The sequence below is a fragment of the Plutella xylostella genome, chromosome 26 (genome assembly GCF_932276165.1).
Source record: "Plutella xylostella chromosome 26, ilPluXylo3.1, whole genome shotgun sequence".
Taxonomy (NCBI): domain Eukaryota; kingdom Metazoa; phylum Arthropoda; class Insecta; order Lepidoptera; family Plutellidae; genus Plutella; species Plutella xylostella.
In genome coordinates this window covers 3,165,743-3,188,726 of record NC_064006.1, presented here as the reverse complement: position 1 = coordinate 3,188,726, position 22,984 = coordinate 3,165,743, and the positions used below count along the sequence as shown (strand labels likewise).

General features: G+C 38.6%; 2 protein-coding genes across 5 annotated transcripts in view; one reads left to right on the top strand and one right to left on the bottom strand.

The window, feature by feature from the left end:
- The window catches only part of LOC105381019 (alpha-sarcoglycan), a 31,378-nt gene extending 22,520 nt beyond the window's left edge, over window positions 1-8,858 (bottom strand). For 2 of the 4 annotated variants that reach the window (XM_011550650.3, XM_011550653.3), the window contains exons 1-5: window positions 8,730-8,858; window positions 7,909-8,056; window positions 7,524-7,666; window positions 6,979-7,127; window positions 6,526-6,657 (exon numbers count right to left, since the gene is read on the bottom strand). In XM_011550650.3, the coding sequence (XP_011548952.3) occupies window positions 6,526-6,657; window positions 6,979-7,127; window positions 7,524-7,666; window positions 7,909-8,056; window positions 8,730-8,732 (575 nt within the window). In that variant the 5' untranslated portion in view covers window positions 8,733-8,858. Of the gene's footprint in view, window positions 1-6,525; window positions 6,658-6,978; window positions 7,128-7,523; window positions 7,667-7,908; window positions 8,057-8,411; window positions 8,686-8,729 lie in introns of those variants that run through there. The other 2 variants (XM_011550652.3, XM_038111510.2) reach the window with 2 other exon arrangements.
- A 258-nt stretch (window positions 8,859-9,116) lies between these two features.
- LOC105381020 lies at window positions 9,117-18,909 on the top strand. Its single transcript, XM_048630477.1, is given in 12 exon segments — window positions 9,117-9,462; window positions 10,037-10,267; window positions 10,563-10,730; window positions 11,591-11,716; window positions 12,967-13,095; window positions 13,373-13,534; window positions 14,085-14,209; window positions 16,299-16,406; window positions 16,753-16,846; window positions 17,225-17,355; window positions 17,639-17,801; window positions 18,142-18,909. Coding segments are annotated over 12 exon segments (2,286 nt in total). The 5' UTR covers window positions 9,117-9,381.
- Window positions 18,910-22,984: the final 4,075 nt, after the last annotated feature.

Genomic DNA, 22,984 nt, shown 5'->3' with positions numbered 1-22,984 from the left:
ATGGCGCATTTGTGTAGATAAATACAAACAATAATTATTTAAAATAAAAACTCCCCACTTGTAGGGAAAAAATCAAAATTTCCCTAAAAACGTAGAAAAAATTACCAACATTAGCAATTTCACCCCGTTGAAGTGGTCGGTCAGATCTATGGTACATAGCGCATTTGTGTAGATAAATACAAACAATTATTATTTAAAATAAAAACTCCCCACTTGTAGGGAAAAAAATCAAAATTTCCCTAAAAACGTAGAAAAAATTACCAACATTAGCAATTTTACCCCTTTGAAGTTTTCAGACAGATTTGTGGTATATGGCGCATTTGTGAAGATAAATACAAAGAATTATTTTTTAAAATAAAAACTCCCCACTTTTAGAGGAAAAAATATTTTCCCTAAAAATATACAAAATGTAAATCAACTTTACCACAGTGTAAGTGCCGAGCGCAGCGAGGCCATAGTTCTTCTACAAGCTATACCAAAATAAAACCAGCCGAACGCAGCGAGGCATCCGACAAGTAACCCTGCCATAAAGGAAAGAAATCCGAGCGAAGCGAGGCATTACGTATCATAATTATCAATATCAATAAAGAAAAACTACGGGAAAAGTCCCGTTTAAGAAGTGGAAAGCCGAGCGAAGCGAGGCAAAACAACCTAAACCATCAATCCAAAACCTAGAGAGCCGAGCGGAGCGAGGCAAAACTACTGAAACCAACATCCGAAAACCCGAAGAGCCGAGCGAAGCGAGGCTAAAGTACAATAAACAGCATGTGCTTATGTAACTGCAGAGCCGAGCGAAGCGAGGCAAAACAACCGAGACTACCATTCCGAGACCAGGAGAGGAGCCGAGCGCAGCGAGGCTAAATTACTTTAATCACCAACTGCCTGTTTAACTGGAGAGCCGAGCGCAGCGAGGCTAATCAATCCAAATCATCATACCACAAACCTTGGAGAGCCGAGCGCAGCGAGGCAAAACATTTCAAAACATTATACCACAACCACCGAATAGCCGAGCGCAGCGAGGCAATACAACTTAAGTATAAGCTTACCGTAAAAGAGGAGCCGAGCGAAGCGAGGCAAAACAAATCAAACCACCATACCGCAAACCCTGGAGCGCCGAGCGAAGCGAAACAACACCACTCAAACCCTCGTCAACACAACTAGATATAACCTGAGAGCCGATTGTGGCAAAGAAATACCTTGAATTAATAAAAAAGATAGACAAAGGTTTGGGAGCGTTTATAGTTCCAATTATGGATTAAATTGAAGTAAACCATACTTCTGTAAACAACAATTACAGGAAATGTTCAAAGTGTGTGTGTTCGAGTGAGAATTAAAAATTTTTTAAAATAGTCTGAAACAGCAAACCCGAGTAAGAAATTAATGAATAAAAAAGCCTGTGTATTTCGTTGCTATGAAAAAAATTTCTCTTCAGAACAAAGTAGGTAAACTAATAATCGAGACGCTAGAAAAACGCGCGAATGGAGGTGAGCGGTGGTACTCGTAGCTCAGTCGGGTAAGCGCCCGCTTCTCACGCAAGAGATACGGGTTCGAATCCCGGCGCTGACATGTACCAATTAGTTTTTTTAACTTAAGTACAATGTATGACCAACAAAGCCGACCCTAAATAAGGATAAGGCAAGGAAGAAGAAGAAGAAGAAGAACTTAAGTACAATGTATACCATCGCTCTTACGGTGAAGGAAGACATCGTGAGGAAACCTGCATATCTGAACCCACCAACCCGCAGTGGACCAGCGTGGTGGGAAATGGTCCAAGCTTAGGAAGGCAGTTTAGACCTTGGGGATATGCACAAAGGTTCCACTCGAAAGAGCCAGGTGTAGGTACTTACACACAATAGAATAGAATAGGAGGTGACTCAGATTTATGAGGTATTAAAGAATCCAATATTTGTACACAAAACTATGTCATCTCGATACTAGGTAAAGTTTACGAAACCAAAAAATAACCATATAGATCAGTTTCTCTACCGTATTTGTGTGAGACAATCCGTTATTCATAATTTAAATAGTTTTCAAGGCAAATATTAACATTCCTGTGGAGTTTTTCTTAGGTATGTAAAGCCAAATTCAAGAAATATCCGTTGTACACTCCCGGGCAATGAAAAAGTTCCACTCACAAAATGCCGACACCATACGACCCCAATTTTTACAAAAAAAATTTAATTTAAAATTTGAACAAAATATTACCGTTTTTAGTTGGTTGTTGCAGAAGAGGCATTAAGCTAGATTTTCCGTTTAGCTTTTCTCAGTTGAACCTTTTCACTGCCCGTGAGTGTATTATGGCAAAGTCAATACCTATCTGTTACAAATTTCATACTGAAATTAAATTTCAAGGGAAAACTAAACCCCATAAAATATTCGATACGTTATAGTCAAGTGAATAACCGTATCTCACCAAAATTCATACTGAAAACCGTATCCCACATAAAACAAAAATCATCAGTACCCCTGTTATAATGAAAACCATAGTGAAAACCGTTTTTAAGGCATAACATAACGCAAGAATGATTTGCTACGGTATATTCAAGTCAATACCCTGCTGAAACTGAAATTCATACTGAAAACTGTTTCCCACGTCAAAAAAAATCGTCAGTACCCCTTTAATTAAAAAAAATCATAGTGAACACAGTTTTTAAGGCATAACAAAACGCAAGAAAGATTTGCTACGGTATATTCAAGTCAATACCCTGCTGAAACTGAAATTCATACTGAAAACTGTTTCACACGTCAAACAAAATCGTCAGTAGCCCTTTAATTAAAAAAAAAACATAGTGAACACAGTTTTTAAGGCTTAACAAAACGCAAGAAAGATTTGCTACGGTATACTCATGCCAATACCCTGCTGAAACTGAAAATCATACTAAAAACTGTCTCCCACCTAAACCGAAAGCATCAAAGCACCGCGCGGCTGCTTGCAGCCCGCGCCACAACGCAACCTCTAGTTATCAATATACAATTGTTCTCTTACACTACAATTACGTACACATTCTACAATAATATGGTAAACGTCTTCAATCACACCGCACTCTGTGCAATTAGGAGAGTCAACTTTTTTCATCAGGAATGCGAACTTATTTAACGGTATATGCCCAGATCTTAATCGCAAAGCTGTAACAATATCTCTTCTTGTTAACTCTGATGTATCAAACCATGGTGAGTGAGTAGGGTGTGATTGAATAGTTCGGTACCAAATGCCCAAAGTTTGCGACCGTTCATCGAAATATTCCTTCCACATATCATAACATTTTAATTTAATTTTGGGTAGCAGGTCCGTGTAAAAAGGTAAGGTTTGTGTGGGGATTCCATCTGTAATGGCTACATTCGCTAAGCGATCGGCTTCTTCATTTCCAAGTATGCCTATATGTGATGGGATCCATTGAAGAACAATGGTTTTATTAGATTTTGCAAATTTTAAAAGCATATCTAAAATTGTGTAGCCTATCGGTGAACCTCTACTACTAGAGGTACATCGAGCCACATGCTGAAGCGCACTCTTTGAGTCAGTCAAGATAACAAATTTGTTTTTATCCAAAATAAAGCAGTAAGACATGGCTTCCGCTATCGCCAGTAGTTCAACAAACATTATTGAAAGGTTAGACGTAATTTTGAATTTGCCGTGAACATTAGCCTGACTATCAAAGAATGCTGCCCCGATACCATCACCACTCTTCGAGCCATCTGTAAAGATCCTATAAAAATTAGGGTAGTTTTCGGTTAGGTATACACTACACTTTTCATATAGCTCAGAGGATTTGTATCTTCTCTTTGATTTATCTACACTTTCGATTGAATGAACCACAATATTAGACAAATCGATGTTGCTAACCCAAGTCTCCAGTGTGAACATCTCGAGTATATCACAAGCTTGAACCGGGGTATCCTTAATATGATTATAAACATCCACCAATAGGATAGGTTTTTTATTTCTCCAGTACCTGTTCGCAGAAAGATTCGCATAAAGTAGCTAACTCAGTAATTTTGTTTAAAATAGCGTTGTTTTGGAAGGACCTGGCCTTTATGATATACTTGCTAGCTAAATAACGGCGACGGATCATGAGTGGTTGCAGGGAAAGCTCACTCTCCATTACATATATGGGGGTGGATCTTATAAAGCTTCCTATCACTCTCATTACGCAATTCTGGAGTTTGTCTAACTTATTTAAATGGTTTTTAACTGCAGTATCATAAAGGAAGCTACCGTAATCGAGGCGACTGCGAATTAAAGCTATGTATAATCTCCTGAGATGTTTGGGGTGGACTCCCCATCTTGTGTTACCCAGTACTTTAAAGATGTTTATAAAGGCAGAAGACTTTTCATACATCTCGTTTATGTGTTTACCCCATTTTAGTGAACTGTCGAGCCATAGTCCTAAGTATTTGACTGATTGTACCTGTTTTATATTGTGACCATTCAATTCTATTATATGATTATATCGTCTGAATCCTCTACTGAATAAACACACGCATGTTTTACGAGATGATATGTCTAAGCCGAGTCGTGATATTAGATTAGATATAGTATACAGTGATGTTTGAATATTATCCACTGCATTCAGACTATGTTTGGCTGATGTGTAAATGACAAAGTCATCCGCATACTGTGAGATGTTCACACTGGTAATCAAGTGACAGATATTGTATGTAGCAATATTAAATAGGATGGGAGATAGAGGATCACCCTGGGCCAGACCCATTGCTGTGCATCTTGAAATGTATTTACTATCTGCAGTAGTTATAGATAGATCTCTAAAATTTAAAAATTCAAATATGTATCGACAAATGCCTCTCCCAAGACAGAGCCTATCCAGAGTTTGCACTAGATTAACTATATCAACGTTGTTATATGCGCTATCAATATCAATGAAACAAGCCACAGTAACATCATTTTTGGCGAAGCTCAATTGGATGTTTGAAATAAGTTCAGCTAGACTATCTAGGCAAGATCTAGTTTTTCTGAATCCTACCATTTTTCTGGAGAATACGCTCTTTTGTTCGAGAAACCATTCAATACGATTTTTAAGTATAGAGTGAAATATTTTACATAGGCATGACATAAGAGCAATGGGTCTGAATGCAGGGTTTGTACTAGATCCGCCACTCTTCGGGATAGCTACTAGTTTGACCTTCCTCCACTGATATGGAACAAAGCCAAGTGTTAGGAATTTACTATAGAGTTCGATCAAAGCTTGCTTACCCACCGTAGGAATGTTCATTATCATCGAGAAAGAGATGCCATCATCCCCTGGGGCCGTGTCTTTGCATTTAATGCAGTGTTCTAATTCAGTTAGTGTTATCTGAGAATCTAAAATGTCATTAATAGAATCAAAGGACGGAGTACTAGGGCTAACATAATCCGGGCACAAACCTCGCATCATTTTCTCGGCATCTTTAAAGTCAATTTGGGCTCTTGGTTGACGATATCCCTTAAGCCAACGCATTCGTCTCCACATTTCACTAGCACTAATATTTTTATCAACACTGCTACAAAATTCTTGCCAGGCTTTGTTTCGAGCTTTACGTATCATACGTTGAGCAGAGGAGACTTTAAGTTGCAGCTGTTCTAGATTAAGAGGGGTAGGGTTTCGTCTAAAACTAGCTAAGGCTAAACGGCGTTCCGCTACTGCTTTCGAGATGTCTGCATTCCAATAAGGCTTAGGTTTAAAATCCTGTACACGGAGGGGACTGTTACAAATTTTAATTTTAGGAATATTTTCATCAGCAGCCTCTACCAAAATATCTAAAAAGCTATTATAATCTAATTGTATATCATTTCCTAAGCAGAAACGGTTGGAAAAACTATCTTGAAGCTTTGAACTATATGATTTCCAATCTGCTTTTTTAAAGTTCCACTTGCTTGAATTATTTGTTGTATGTGCTATATTTGACGAAAACTTTATTATCAAGTGATCACTACCAAAGTTTTCATTCATCACTTTCCAGTTAAATTTTAGAGCTATGTCTGCTGATACAAAAGTAATGTCTGGAGAGCTTTTTTGAAGTCGACCATCAACAAGTTTAATGCGAGTTGGGGAACTGTCTTTGAGCGAAACAAAGTTATTATCAATGAGACAATCAAATATATGTGTCCCTCTGGAATCCGTTCTATTAGACCAGTTAGAATGGTGGGCATTAAAATCTCCCGCAATTATGCTTCTACTCGAGTATTCTGAAAATATGTTATCCCAATCGTGGCGAGTAGTATGAATAGTAGACGGGCAGTTAGTTAGGTAGTTATTAGTAAAATCAGAAGTGGGAACAGAAGAAGCTACTCTCTTCTTATTATTATTCCGTTTACTCCCTATTGTAGTGATCTGCCAGCGAAAATAAACTGTAGGACATGTTTTTTAAGATAAGCCTAAATTACCTTGTCAAATTTGGGTTGGTTTCTACGTCTCCATATATAATTATACCAAAGCACAAAAAATAACAAACATATAGGAATGTGAGGAAAAAAAGATTTGGCCAGCTCTAGCCACGAATTTAACCCTTTTCGTTTATATCTCTTACCCTTCTCCCTCGTTGGGCCTCAGTGGCAGACGGGCGCCCATGGCAATAGCTGAAGCTAAGAACGTGGCATAAAGGTCTTGACTGCTCTCAATCCAGAGTTTGCTTCGGAAGATCTCTTTTAGACGAGTCATCCTGGAAAAAAATATAAATGTATACATTATAGGTATACATGTTAAAAGATGTTTGGTTGGTCTCAAGATAAGCTAAATCCAAGGTTCCTCTATCCAGGGAGTATTTATGGTCTGTACGAAGATGTATTTATCTGTAAGAGGTGAAAAAGGGTGTGTCTCAGAGTCGAGATATCTTCTTTATAGAGACCCAATATCTCTCCGAGTGACAGGCAAGATGGTAGGTATTTCCATCCAATATCAGTATTTTGCCTGTACATTTCTGGATCAATTTTATTTTTTATTTACGAGTGTTATGACTTATGACCTAGAAGAAGGATATTACCGATGCTCATCAAGCAAGTCTTCCACGTTGAGATTGTCGATCTTCAGTTCTACCTCATGTAGTGCCTTCTTCTCCTTGGGGTGTATCTTCAATGTCAACAGCAGCCGTCTCGTCTCATAGTCTTGCCTATTCAGGCCGATCACTTCTAACTGAAAGGGGTTTGATTGAAGGTCTTTATTTGTACCCAAATTTCGGATGTTGCATAATTAAGCCTTCGACTTACGTGACGATGGAAGTACTAGTAGATGTAAGTGAACTTGATATTAGTTAATTGGGAGTTAATTTTGTCACACACGCGATAGAGGGCGCTTTTACGCCCTATAGCCCTAATTACTAATTTCTACTTTTTTCATCAGTAATTTAGCACATCAGAATCTTAACTACCCTACCATAAAATGCTGACCCATGTTTGGGCGCCAGTAACATTTTTTTGTTGTGTAAGTTGGTGGCTCAGTATTTTACCTTACAGTGCTAAGTTAAAGTATATATCATATAAATTTTAATTTCATACAGTAACGAGTGCAAACTTGTAAGCAATCACGTACGGTAATAGGGGACTTGGTGCCCCGCGGTGGGGTGCCAAAAATAAAGCCAGAATGATGACGTCCGCTGTAAATGTAGCGAAGCCACGACGGAAGCTCCGGTTTACCAATGAGGGAACCTTGGAATCTGTACTGCTGGTCGAATTCTGAAAATATAGGATTAAATTACCTATTATTAAAAATTACGAAATTCGAAGGTGCACAAGCGATAAAGTCCGATTTTTCAGACGATTCAAATCGGAAAATTCGGACTTTGTGGCGGTCCGCCATTTGATATCAATGTCAACAAAATTTAAATTAAGCATAAGCTCTTCTTTATCAGAGTATAATTAGGTTAGGTACTTAAACATACCTTATTTATCTACACGAAAGTAGTAAAACTACCTACCTTGATAAGTCCAGTTAAACATATTAGGGCTTATGGGGATGGAAAACATTTCGGTTTCCACTGCATTGTAGGTTTGCTGTGAGACAACCGTGGCTATAATAGCCACTAGGCTGCTTAGCTGAAGAGTCCTTGCCAACATTATGATGCGCTGAAAAATTCATAAGTAGGTAGGTATTAGTTGATTTAAATAATAAAAAGAGCATAATAAAATTAGTTCCCTATACTTTTCAATTTAGTCGGTTACTTAAATTGCTGTAGGTACTTATCGACTACCAACATAAGATTTAAATATTACTAATTACCTACTGAACTACGTAGGTATAAAGTTTAAATTAAAATGACAACCAGAGTAACTAGTATAGGCTTAAAAGAAAAGGATCAATAATAAATGCTATTTATTTGCTCTATGCACCCTGTTCTAAATAAACATAGTTAGGTACTTATTGCCAATCAAGTAATACTTAATGTATGTTAGTTATGTTACCCATGTGATAGGTAAGTACTTCAATATCTATCGACCATCTACCTACAAGCTACCTACCTATGTCACGGTGAGTTGAATAATTCGACCTAATTCACCAGAATAGAAGCAAAACAATCGATTTCCATTTTCACCACTGTTTATAAAAGGCTGTGCACTGAATACCTATTGCACATGTGCAAATGAGACAAACGCCCAACAGAGACGAATTCCGTCAAAAATAAACCAAACAAACATTATTTTTAGATTTAAAACTTCCGCGGCGCGTTAATGTTGACACTCGATATTAAAATAAAAACAAACAAACCAAGGTAAGCATGACGTACATTTATTAACTTACCATTTAATCTTCTTTCACATTATATTTCTGTTCAAGAATATGTTATAAATAAAACAAATACGGCCCTGAAATATAAGGGCGTGACGTCAAAATCTTTGGACAGACGTCATTGGTTATTACGCTGGAAAATTCAGAGAGGGGCGGGGCTGCGTTTCGTTTCACACTTTCGGATTGTGACAATGTTGAACAAGTCGACAAATCTATTAAATGGTCTTAATTTAATCTGCTTACAATAATTAAACACCATTTTGTGTTTGCGATACAATATTCATTGAATAAACCTAGTTCTTTATTTGAATTTTAATTAATTTGCACATTTTTCAAACTTAATCCACAGAAATATTGACGTTTCCATAGACGTTCCAATTTAGTCGGTTAATACTATTGTTTTTTCGACCATTCAAAAGCAAACGTCAAAATCAGAGCGCACAGGAAGGGCCAAGGCGATTTTATTTTGTTACAACACGAATATTAATTAATTCCATGTTCAACGCAGGAAAAGTTGAGTTCAAACCTCGAAAATGATACCGGGGGTCCCTGCGGCTGAGGCGTGCCGGCGCCTAAATTCGACGTGCCAGAAATAATAAGTACCAAAGACGTGCAGCCTCATTTCATGTGATCTTGTTTTCAATAAATATTCCGTTCTGGTATCATGTTGAAGTTCAAAAAGATGGGATCCGACAAAGTACCATTGCTGCTCGTGACCGCCAACGTGGGATCGATATTCGAGGACGTAAGTACCTTCAAATTCCTTCGACAATTATTACTATTAACACTTGTTCTACTGCAATTAATTTAATTAAACGCTCGCCGTCATCCTGAGTGATATAAGCGTTCTATTTTTGAAACATAATGGGAGGGCTGTCACCTCACAAACAACTTTTTAAAAGAGCAAAATGTATTTATTTGGGACCTACAGAAAGTTTGAATAAGAACAAAATTTTATTTGTAATTATTTTACTTTCAAGTACTTAAGTATATTTGTAAAATCTGTACTTGTTATTAAAACTGTAAGTACCTACTTTAAACCAAGAATTAAATAATTGCCAATAAACTAAAAAAATAATTATGTAGCGGAACACAGATCTGCCCCCTCTGTTTGGGATGGCCAGTTTCAATTACTCTATTTTTTCACTGCTACATCGAGAGTTATCTACTAATGTTGATATCCTATGGTACCCTGGTGGTACAGAGGACCTTCACTAGAGTGAGCTTCGCTATCCTGTCCTCAGCAATTTCCCTAGCAGACTGACAGATAGTAACTTTTAATTCGATCACATCATATCATGATAGTAACTACTTTTTAGCCTTCTGTGATGCTGCCAATATGGACCTCAGAGTTTCTTCAAGCCGTTTCACGAATGGACCCAAAGTTCATAGCATTGCATTTACAAGAAGTTGGGGGCAAGGCGTATGAGAAATCAATGCAATATGTCAAAGACTTCGTACAGAGACTCTGTGACTGCCCTGAGTTGAGGCTCTTTGACAAAATCAGAATATTTCTGGACGAAGACTTCAGCTCTCCTGAAAAGTTCACGGTAATTTATTATGGTTTATTTTATTTTATCTGGACATACCAGGCATTACCCATTGAAGTAAAGTCTAGATTAGCCTTATGCTCACAATACATTGACTAGCTTAGTTTATTAAATAATAAAGTTTTAATGCACTGAAAGGAGACCTGTGCCTTTGTAGGGGACATGATGGGTCATGATGAATAATGTAGACTTCTATGGACAAACATAGTAAAGCAACACTGGTAGTTCAATGGGAAGTATTTTTTTCACTTCTCTTTGTACAATAAAATAACCCTCATTCCTTCCCAACCCGCAGGCTCTAGGCAACATGTACTTCGCTCACTCGTCTCTCTCCGAGCTCAAGATCTGGGACTTCGAGCTGAACCACTACGTGGATGTGGTCGGTCGCGAGGTGAACAGCGGCAACATCGAGCAGGTCACTACGAAGGAGAAGGCCAAGTTCCCACAGAACTTCTTTCCTGAGGTGAGTCTCTCATTTTTACTTGTTAAGCAATGATACTACACTCATGAGCAAAGAAATAGTTTCACTTTTTTACACATTTAGATAGTAGTATTCGATGTATGTATTTCACTATTGCACTTGACGTCATTAAGCTAGTCTTTTTGCCGTTTAGGAGTAATTTGGTGCTATTGTCACTGGAACTTTTTGATTGCTCGTGAGTGTACTTACCTAGATTATTATAAATACATACTTTCGGTTTGCTCACTTACAAAGGGCCTTGTTTGAAGGGCATTATTTTAGAAGTGTGCATTTTTTGTGAAAGTAAATAATAAATTCCAAATAATGATTGACGCACATCCATATTTCAATTCATAAACATTACATATACCATATACCTATCACATTGCTCACGTTCCATTTATCGTGTTGAGGATAAACTAACAAAGTTGCTAAATAATACATGCCCAGAACTGGGCCACGATACTGCACTGTAGAAAGCATTCATGAGCTTGCTAAGTTTTCTTGAAAGTTGGAAACTTATAGGCGCTTACTTTACTTTGGATATTTTTACCGCGCGGTTCGCCAAAGTAACTATAGAAAAGTAAGCGCTTTAAAGTTCCCAGCTGTCTCTTTGTACACGACGTATAGGACTGGATCACATCACAATCAAACTAATACATTAGTTTTTGTGTTACCCCTTCCGCTTGCAGACAACTGGTCCCTGATCTAATATTGTCATCATCATCAGCCTATAGCAGTCCACTGCTGGACGTAGACCTCTCCGAAAGCACACCACTGGATAGCATCACAACCAGCCATCTTTCTCAATCCATCACCCCATCTATCCCGAGGGCTGATATTGTATCTCCTGTAAATTCCAGTGCAAATGGTCTCGCAAAGGCTTCCTGCGCACGCGGTGGCTAATCCGCGGCACAGCCGTCGAGTTCGTCAACATACACCTGTTCCACGACGCCTCCAACCTGCTGGCCGTGGAGCCTTACCCCTCGGTCAGTACCTAGTACAGTACGGTTCACTAATGATGACCACTGGCTGACACAAGGTACAGTACGGTTCACTAATGATGACCACTGGCTGATACAAGGTACAGCCGTCGAGTTCGTCAACATACACCTGTTCCACGACGCCTCCAACCTGCTGGCCGTGGAGCCTTACCCCTCGGTCAGTACCTAGTACAGTACGGTTCACTAATGATGACCACTGGCTGACACAAGGTACAGTACGGTTCACTAATGATGACCACTGGCTGATACAAGGTACAGCCGTCGAGTTCGTCAACATACACCTGTTCCACGACGCCTCCAACCTACTCGCCGTGGAGCCTTATCCCTCGGTCAGTACCTAGTACAGTACGGTTCACTAATGATGACCACTGGCTGACACAAGGTACAGTACGGTTCACTAATGATGACCACTGGCTGATACAAGGTACAGCCGTCGAGTTCGTCAACATACACCTGTTCCACGACGCCTCCAACCTATGTACTCGCCGTGGAGCCTTACCCCTCGGTCAGTACCTAGTATGTAATGCACTTGTTTGCTCATCGATCTATCTTTAGGTCGTGATCTAAGACTTAAGCCCATCGGTCAACACCACTTTTAGCAGTTAAGGGAGGCTTACACCAAATATTTTTAACGAAATTAAATCTATTGCTGTCCTGTTCAATCAGTATAGGTACTGTACAAAGTAAGAGAGCTATACATTTAATATCTTTTAAATGTTTAGTGACTAGGCTTAACGACTGCTGCCGTAGCAGCAACCGGGACCCACGGCTTAACGTGCCGTCCGAAGCACGGAAGCGTCCAGAAAAGCACCACTTGAAATTGGTCACCCATCCAATGGCTGACCGTGTCAGTTGTTGCTTAACCTCAGCGATAGCACAGTCGTTAAGCCTAGTCAGAGGCCTTCGGGCGGCTTGAAAACATCTGACAGTCGGGTTGCCCACTTACCCAACAACTCTCTCAGCACAAGCTTGCTTGTGTTGGGGTCCACGAACCCGCACGAGGCCAGCGTGGTGGACTAGGCCTAAACCCTTCCTTCATTGGAAGGAGACCCGTGCCCCAGCAGTGGGGACGTAATGGGTCGTGATGAAATGTTTGGTGCAAGTGAAGTGACGTATCGTTCTATAGGTGGGACAATCGTCTGTTGGTGAACCGTTTAGAATCTGTCAATTTAGTATCTGAGATTAAAAAAACAGACTTTACCTACATATTTCAATGTCCCATTCCACTACCGCAGGTGTACTGCCGCTCCCGCCGCCGCGCGCTGCGCCACACGCTCAAGCACCTGCATTCGGATGTGAACGCGGCCCCCTACTTCATATTCGGGGACTTCAACTTTCGCACCGACACTGGGGGGGTGGTTAAGGTAATTATAACCTTGTATTAAAATGTTGGCCATTAGATAAAGAAACAACATAAAAATGGTGGACGTTACATAAGCGGGAGTAGATAGAACTATGCCGAAATACACAATACAGTCAGCTCTGAGACAAATATACAGATTTTAAAGTGGTGTTATTAAAATTCATCAAAATGGGTTCATCCGTTCCAAAGTTATGCGCTCACGCTCATTTATGGAAATACCTATAATAACTTCCACTTACTTGTATTGCTAAACAAGATCTTATTTAACTATTTTCCAGAAACTCACAGAAGAACTGACAGCGTGCCGCCTGCAGAACGGTGCAAATGTGGACTCTAGCAAGTTGCAATACAAGTCAAAGTCGGACGATCGGCTCGTTCTGACCATTGGCAAGAAGGAGTTCAACCATCAGCAGCATCAGAAACTGTTCAGAGAGCCCTGGGTAAGGTTCTAGCTTATGAATATATGGAATGAAAGTACCTTATGAGGTAATTCGTTAAAGGACTCTCTGCTTACCAATATGGCTCATTAATATCTTGTCATATGCCAATGTCCATCGGAGAATGATTATTCGCTGACGACTGACGATAATACATAATTATTGTATTCACTCATGTATAATATAACAAAATTAAATTACTTGTACTTACGTAATTTTGCGAGATTTTGTAAGTATGAATGGATGTTTGTTGCTTTTTAACGTAAAAACTACTGTACCGATGCTCATGAAATTTGGTATGCAGACAGTTGCCACCCTGGTTTAACACATATTTATGCTACAATTTATCCAGGAATTCCCTCAGGAAATCTTTAATAGTGAAACTTAGCTCGCGACAAAATCTATTATAGATATCATAAGTATCTTTTCACCCTAAGTAAAGGTTGCCTTGAAAAAATCGCTAGCGATAAGAGCGTTACTTTTGTACGTGTTAGTATTTAAGCTATGATAATTAATGTAGAGGTGTAAACTAACATCCCACTATCCCCCACAGCTCCAACGCTTCGACCGCGAGCTGGAGGCACTGAAGCCGCATCTCTACGAGTATCCGGTGAAGTTCGCGCCCACCTACCCCTTCGAGGAGGATGTTCAGCTGCCCACGCACTTTATGAAGACACGGTGAGATATTTAGTTCTTATACATGGTGTTGCAAAAAGGGTAGGTATACTAAGCCGAAACCAGAATGTGCAGCATGTTATATCTTAGCCTGAAACTGAAATCATAATTTCAAAATTCGCGAAAAAAAATATTTATTTTCCATAGAAACTTAGTTGGTCACGTGACTTTTTACTATAGAGAATGATACTTTTTTAAATATTAGGTCCTTATATATGAAATTGGCGTTTTGTCGTACTGGCCACTTTGATCTCAAATATTACCTTTAAGCCTCGTATTCACTAGGCGACAAATTGTCGCAGAACCTGTCTAGGCACATGTCATCTACATGTCGCCGCGACGTCGCGCTCTGTTCTACGACGTCGCACGCAACTATATAGCGACATCTACGTGTCGCAGAACAGGTTCCGTGTTTTGTCTCGCGAGACAGAACTTCCTGCGACATCAGTCTAGCGACCGCTGTTGCAGAGTGAGGACGCGTGCGCGACTTCTAGCACGCAGCACTTACTGCCACGACTTCCTCGGGCGACATCTCGGCGGAGACTGCTGGTGTGGACAAGCAATATGTATCACGACATGTTACCAAAATGTTCTGAGAACACGCACCGTAGATGTTCTGTAACAGTCTCAGAACTTGTGCCCTAGTGAATTCGAGGCTTTATGGTTAGGAATTCCAAATTCAAATTCATACAGCTATTTAGTCATGCATTTGTGTTTCAAACCCCCTAATTCATTTGTTTTTTCTTCTTTTGTTTTTTTCTTTGTGTCACTCTGTTTACAAAATGGAAAGCTTGAAATATCGCGTTATTTACGAGTATGAGTTCCACCGTGGCACCAGTGCTGCAGAAACGGCTCGAAGGATTAATGATGTGTATGGTGACGGTGTCGCAAAAGAAAACACAGTGCGTTTTTGGTTCCAACGTTTTCGTTCTGGAAATTTCGACCTGCAGAACAAGCCTCGTGGACGGCCGGAGACCAAAGTTGATAATGAAGAATTGAAGGCTATTGTGGAAGCGGATCCATCGCAAACCACGTCCGAGTTAGCTGCAGGCTCCGGTGTTAGTGATAAAACTATTTTAATCCACTTGAAGCAAATTGGGAAGGTGAAAAAGCTTGAAAGGTGGGTACCTCATGAATTGAGTGAAGCAAACCGACAAATGCGCGTCGACTGCTGCGTTACGTTACTCAACCGGCACAATAATGAAGGAATTTTAAATCAAATCATTACCTGTGATGAAAAGTGGATCCTCTACGATAATCGGAAGCGCTCATCGCAATGGCTGAACCCTGGCGAACCAGCCAAATCCTGCCCTAAGCGAAAATTGACTAAAAAAAAGTTGCTTGTAAGTGTTTGGTGGACTAGTGCCGGTGTCGTTCACTACAGCTTTCTTAAATCTGGCCAGACAATTACGGCAGATATCTATTGTCAGCAACTGCAAACCATGATGGAAAAGCTAGCTGCTAAACAACCGAGGCTGGTCAATCGCTCTAGGCCACTACTGCTTCAGGACAACGCTAGACCACACACTGCACAACAGACGGCTACCAAATTAGAGGAGCTTCAATTATAATGTCTTAGACATCCACCGTACTCTCCGGACCTTGCTCCAACAGATTACCATTTTTTTCGCAATTTGGATAACTACTTGCAAGGAAAAAAATTCAACTCCGATGGGGCAGTCCAAACCGCCTTCAAAGATTTTATTGATTCCCGCCCGAATGGTTTTTTAGTAAGGGGATCAATGAACTACCTATGAGATGGCAAAAGTGCATACATAGCAATGGTACATACTTTGATTAATTCAATATATTTCATTTAAAAAAAAACGACGTTATGTTCCTCCTATAGAAAACGCCAATTTCATATGTAAGGACCTAATATATAGCCATATAGTGCATTGCCACCGAAGTAACATTCCTATAGGTCTGCCAGCCCAAAAAATTGTTCCGTTTCTAGTACTTGCCCGGCTTAGGTAAAGTAAAAAAGTGGTAAAAGTAAGTTATTGTACCCAGAAACTGAATCCAACATATTCAGTAACCATGTATTTATTTCTACCATCTATGTAACAGATCGTTCGCCTCTATATTCCAGGTGCCCAGCTTGGTGTGACAGGATCCTTCTGTCGCAGACGGCCAGACTCCTCATCCAGCAGCAGGAACCTTGTCGCCCCAACGAGAGCCGACACTTTCACACTTCCAGGTAAATTAACGGGAGTCATAAAGTGTAGATTACTTTTTATTATTATTTCTTGTACAAATAGCTTACTTAGATTTCATAATGAAGTACATGTAACACACATTGTGTTTATTCATCGTCTTCAATAATGATTAGCAAACTGTTAGCTGTCTGAAATTGCTGTTAGTTATACCTAAATAAGTTATTTATTGTTCAATATACTGTTTGCCGCTTTTATTACCCCAAAGGCAACGCTTATCTATCTCTTCTTGTTCTTCTTCAAATTTCAAAAGCTACTTCAACGACCTTTATACTAACCAATACCTATCACATAACTAACTAATACTATTCCTTTTTCCTCTGGGCACAGGAAGTCAGTGGCTGACTCGACTGACAGCAGCGGCCGAGCGTCTTCATCTGACAGCAGCCCGGCGCGCTCGCAGTCGCCCGCACGGCAGAACCAGGTGAGACGTTTGATAGAGTGGTTTATATCTTTATAGTACTTAGCGTGTGAAAGGTGGTGAAATGGATTAGTAGTGTAAGATGATTTTATTACAGATAGAAGATTGCTTGGCAGTTGCTGAATGCCCAGGGTAGACTTAATATATCTACAGGTTATTGTAAAAGTGGTATAGTACGCCGAAAGGGGTTGACTCAGGGCGTCATGTCATTCTGCACAACTTTACTTATACGAATTTTGGAGAAATATGAAGCAGGTAGAATCGTGGGTCAGAATGACCCCCTGAGTCACCCCCTTTCAGCTTATTATACCACTTTCGCAACAAACCATATAAGTCCTAAGACGACCTTCAATGATATTAACTATGTTATTCGTCCAACAGGGCAGCCCAGCTAAGACCCTAGAGAAGAAAAGCAGTGTGGCGGAGATAGACGCTCTTTCAGTCCCGGGCATCAACGTCAGCCGCAAGAGTATAGCCGATCCTACCAGCATACAGCACGCTATGAACTCTAGGTGAGTGGTAATAAGGCTCGTATTGGTATATCAAGGAAGTGTTGAATATTTACTTCATGCTATGAACTCACAAGACGCAACATGAACTAATATGAACTCTTGATGGGATGCAGAGATGCCCAAAATTTGTAGCGGTTAGAGCGAATCAAAGTCAGAGAGGGATAGAAGAAGATGGAAGCAAATGGTATCAGCCTCAGACTCCTCGAAAGAGTAGCGGCAAAGTAGCTAAACCCCTGAAGCAAAACTAAATAAACTTACCATCCCATTATTCTTCCCATTACAGATCAGAGCAAGAAGGCGCGTCAGTCCGTCGCAAGCTGGTCCGCAACCAATCAGAGGGCTCGCCCAAGCCGGAGCCGTCAGAGCTGCGCCGATTGGTCGAGGCGCCTCGCCGGCGGGCAGATTACGGCGTGATTGGAGAGGGGACTTGCATGGGTGACCATAAAGTAAGTGTTATTATGTTGTCTATGGGTGACCATAAAGTATGTTTGTTTAGAACAAATTAAGGTTCAGAATGATGAGTGATTTTGTTGTCTATGGTGGTTTTGGGTTCTATGGGTGACCATAAAGTGAGATACAAATCCTCAGAAGAATGATCTGTAGCCTATGGCAACAGTGTATGATTTTGTTCCAGTTCGGAGTAAATATTTATGTGATATCACTAACTGCCTGTTAAAGATTAACAAATAGCTGAAAAAATAATCTGGATAGTAAATGGTGTTACCGAAATTCCCTACGCCTTCAGTACTAGTATCACGACTAAACAATCAATTTATCATTCCCCAGCCGGTCTACCTCCGAGTGATGTTGCAGAGCGACCGAGGTACGGTCCACTGTTGCACCTCCAAGCTGCTCTGTCCCTTTTGCTCCAAAGCTCTCCCATCTAGCCTTCCCCTTCTACCCAACCGCCTCACTCGCCTCCCGACCGACCCAGACATATACGCCAACAAAAAGTTCCATAGCCAACACATAGACCACCTCTGTGCTAAAAACTTTGACACTGGCCACTCGGAAAAACTTTTAGAAAACAAAATAAAAAGATCGCGAACCGGCTCGCTAAACGAAATGCGAATACCGTTTGTCGAAATTACTACCGCTGGCTGTAGTGATCATGATATTTTCGTTAACGATATAGACACTAGTTTGTTGACAGGTAAGCCGTGTCTAGACCCGTACACGCCTGAAAGTGTTGATTCCCACACGCCGAATGTCGAAGCCGGGTCGACGGGCTCAGATGATTTAGCAGCCGAAATAGCAGATATAGTCGGTGAAAGTATACTCGAAACTAAACCTATGTTGAAGTTGACGAGAGATAGGAGCGTTTCACCGACACAGCTCAAAAGTAGGTTAGACATGTTGCTTGATGAGAGTAAAAAGACCAAAGAGGTTCCCGAGTTAGAGAGGCTCAACAGTAGGGAGAGTTGTAAGTCGGGTAATAGTAAAAAAGGGGGGTTATGTTGTTTGGCGTTGAAGTGCGTAGGGTTCTGTCGGAGGCGGGCGAGTAAGGTTGACTGTACTAGTTGTCGTAGGCTTGAGTGATGCACAGCTGTTTAGCTTCACGTAAAATGTTGTATGACAATGCAATTTTTGTTTTTTAATGTTGCTACGCGTAGAATAAGGAGTTTCAGTTAAACTCGTCTCCTTGTTTCTAAGAAGCGCGATATTTGTGACAGCTGTAAATAAATTATTTGAGGAATGGCTACTAAGGTTTTATATTTTAATGCCTGATTTTACCATTAAATAATAAGTTAATAAGGCTATTCGGAGAATAAGTTGACGTATGACCGTGCTTACTCTCAAGTAAATAGTCGACTTATTCGCGGAGTAGTCTTTCTTCAACGGTGAAATCGGGCCAGTATGATAAGTTACCGCTGTCATGGATAACCTTTATTGTATTTTTGTTGGCAACGTTCCGTTTCATAAAAAAATATACAATATTTTGACGTAATACATAATATTTTTCTTGTAAACGGAACGCAACATAAAAACAAAAGAGACAGAAGTACAAAAAGTGTTTTGTTTTATTTTTGGCACACATTATAAACTTGACAATACTGCCCAAGTAAAATATTTAAATTTTAACCATGCTGATGCATATTATAAATTGCATGGCAATAATATTTTGATTTACCTTTTAACCTCAACCATTACATGGTTGTATGAAAACAAAATGGTAGCTTTACCATTGCGCTTAGATCTTAGTGTTGCATTTTTTATTTAATTCTGCATGTTTGTTGTTTTACGTGTAGTGATTAGAAATATACTTGCAGTGCTTTATTATTATTAAGATGATGTCTGACTAAAAGCCTGTTTCACAAAGTCTGGATAATTCTAATCTGTCACAGTCTATTCTTCGACCATTATAAATCAAAGGGTCTAATTTTGCGTGACAGCATGTTTTTTATCCAGACATTGTACAATATTTAAAAAAAGGAATAAGATTTTGGTTGTCATATTTATTTTAATAAGTATATTTCTTTGACATTGTACTTAGCTTCGATTAAAATATGGACTAATACATTTTATACTTAAATTGTGCATAAGTACCTAATACCTATCATAAAAAAAAACAAACTTAAATGTATTTTAAGTTATCATAAATTATTTATTACAATATGATCGGTGATTTATCACAATATTCATAATCCTGACTTTGTTCATAATAATATCAAGACATTTTATCAGTAGTTTAAACCTAGTCTGTATTTTTAAAATAGGGAAGAATATAATTCGTATTTAACCATATTCTGAAATTATACCAAATGGTTTATTGTCTAGTCTAGTGCTGCCTTAGTGTAAGGGCTCATTCATTTAGGCAATTATCTTAACAGTTCAAGAGCCTTTTTCACTATGTTTGGATATCTGTGAGATAAAATACAGGCTGACTATACAGGGTGGCCCAAAGAGTGACGTCCAAAGGAAAAATGTTGATTCCTTAGGTCAAGGCGTTGGAGGTCACTCTTTGGGCCACCCTGTATAGTTATGTATTAGACACTGAGACCTACCTTAGATTTTTATCAACATTTTTGCAAACTACGTGAAACATGCTCTTAACCTAAAATTATTAATAGAACCTTGAATGGTTATGGAGTATGCTTTAAACATTCAAGTTCGTTAAATGGTTTCGCAGTTTTTAGGTAAATAAGATAAAAAATATTTAAAAGAAATTGAAATTGCGGTGTATTTGTAATCACATAACAATCATAACATATTTATTATGCAACAAAATTGTACCTATGTACCTATTAGAATTATTGGTGCTATTTTATTATACATATATTATGATTATTCTATCATGTAATGCAAAATATGTATAGGTATACATTCCGCACGAATTATACATTTTAGTCTATACTGTGTTTTGTTTGTTTACTTAATTTAAGTAAGATATAAAACCGAAACATGAATATAGTTATTCCCTTTTAATATTTTATATTAGAAATAACCATTAATCTGCTGTTTCTCAAGGTCCAATAAAATGTAATATGACTGTGGGATAAAAATCATTCTGCTATTCTCAAACTACTTATGTTAGAAATAGAAGAAAGTAAAAGTATGATGTTTATCTCATAGATAACTGTTTTACAGATATTCTGTACCTACCTAGACCTATTCAAATTTCTAGAGGATAGGATATTTTATTCAGTTTTTTTTATGTAAGTAGTTGAGATTGATCCGTTAAATACCTATTATGTATCACTGATGTATCACCACCAACATATTAGCAATTAAGAATCCATAAACACTGTCGAACGAATTGATAGACATCTGTCAGATCCATATAAGTTATGTCAGATTTGACAAGGGAGCGACGCTGCTCAAGGATTGTTAAAAATAGCTTATGTTTGGTGGTGGTAACCCCACTGTAGGTAAACATAGGCGTATTGTTAGGTACAGTACTTTCACATGAACATTATTGTTTATTTTCAGTGTTGTTATTTGCCAGTAGCATCTGTGAGTATTTTTTATGTTCATTTTAACGCTTTAATATGCACTTTAACTATCACAGCATGTGTGTTGTAATTTGTATCGCACGTTGTAAACGCTTATTTTAATACGCTTTAAACCTCATTGCAATAGTTTCTATGTTTTTTTAAATATTGGCGACCATAGACAAAGTTATTTTTTTCTCCACAGGCAACTACAGGCAAGAGTTTCACACAGAGTCGTCTCCCAAACAGCCAAAGCCTGAGGAATCAGAAGTGGTACATCCTGAGATTGTGACAGAGTCGCCCACCTCAAGGTTCATACATTTCCCGGACGACAGCCCATCGCACGTATTCAAGGAGTCGGACATTTAAAAAGGTACTTATTTAAAAAAAACTGAACTCATGTTTTTTTTTAACGACAGATAACAGTGATACAAATTTTTGAGCTATAAATCGCAGGTTCGAGACCTGTTTGGACAGTATTTTTAAAAATCTTGGATATGCCCAAACTTGACCCAGAAGTAATTCTACATATTTGTTTCTACGTAATAATTGTATAGTGTATTAATCGCAACCGTAGGTAATCTGAACTAAATAATATGATAAGTCCCATGTCTCACCATATGTCCTCACATATTTATTTATTTATTTTATAGGGTAGGCCGTTATTAGCCACCTCAGTAACCCATAAAATAGAAGTAAATCATCATGTACACTCAGCTTCATAAGTAGCTAATGTAGCCATACACTTTTGGAGCTTTTTACCTTGTCTTACTTAAAATGCCTATTCATCCTTTTCAAACATATTATCGGTTTGTTAAGTAGGTAGTTTGACACGGTACAAAAGTGTATAATGTATAAGTACCTATATCTATATCTACTTATAAAGCTGATCGTACCCCAGCCTACCCCAGTTCCCGTACCTATCTAAAAGGGGTAATCATTGTTCACAAGATTATTTTGAATTAATCTCTTGGATCTATATATATATATTATAGAATCATACAAAAAGAAAAAAGTAAGTAAAGTAAGTTTTCTAGATGTTACACTGCAAAATCTTACTTTCTGCTCTGTTCATTAATAAGTATAGATGAACTTCAATACCTACATACTTGAAATAAGCCTACCTAGTTGTTAAATTAGGTACATGCAGCTTAAATATACAACGTATTCTTTTTAACTTGTCAAAGTTAATAAAAATTATCGTAAAAGCTTAAAAGAGCGTATGAAATTCAATAGGAATAGTGTTCTATTCCTAAAAACATACTAAGTACTTACCGGTTATTTTACATTCTATGTATAATTATATCATATTATTCTTACTTAATTTAATCAATTCAGTAACTATCTCAATTACTTATTTAGACAAATTACTTGCGGCTACATTTTATGAATCACTTTAAATTATAAACTTACATGTTACCTAGTTAGTTACATGTATTTCGGTGTTGTACTTAGAAGTGAAACAAATACTATTACTTACGGTCTTACGGCGTATTCATAATCACATTCCACTCTATGTAAATAATATTTCTTTAGACTAGTGACGTCATGATCTTGCCTTGTAGGTATAGATAATGTTAATATACTTACAACAATTATTTACAGTTGTAAGTACTTATTGTTTATTTCTTCTACTAACTATTCTATTCTAATGTGTCTTTACCGCTTATTAATATACTTAGGGGTGTCGCAAAAGT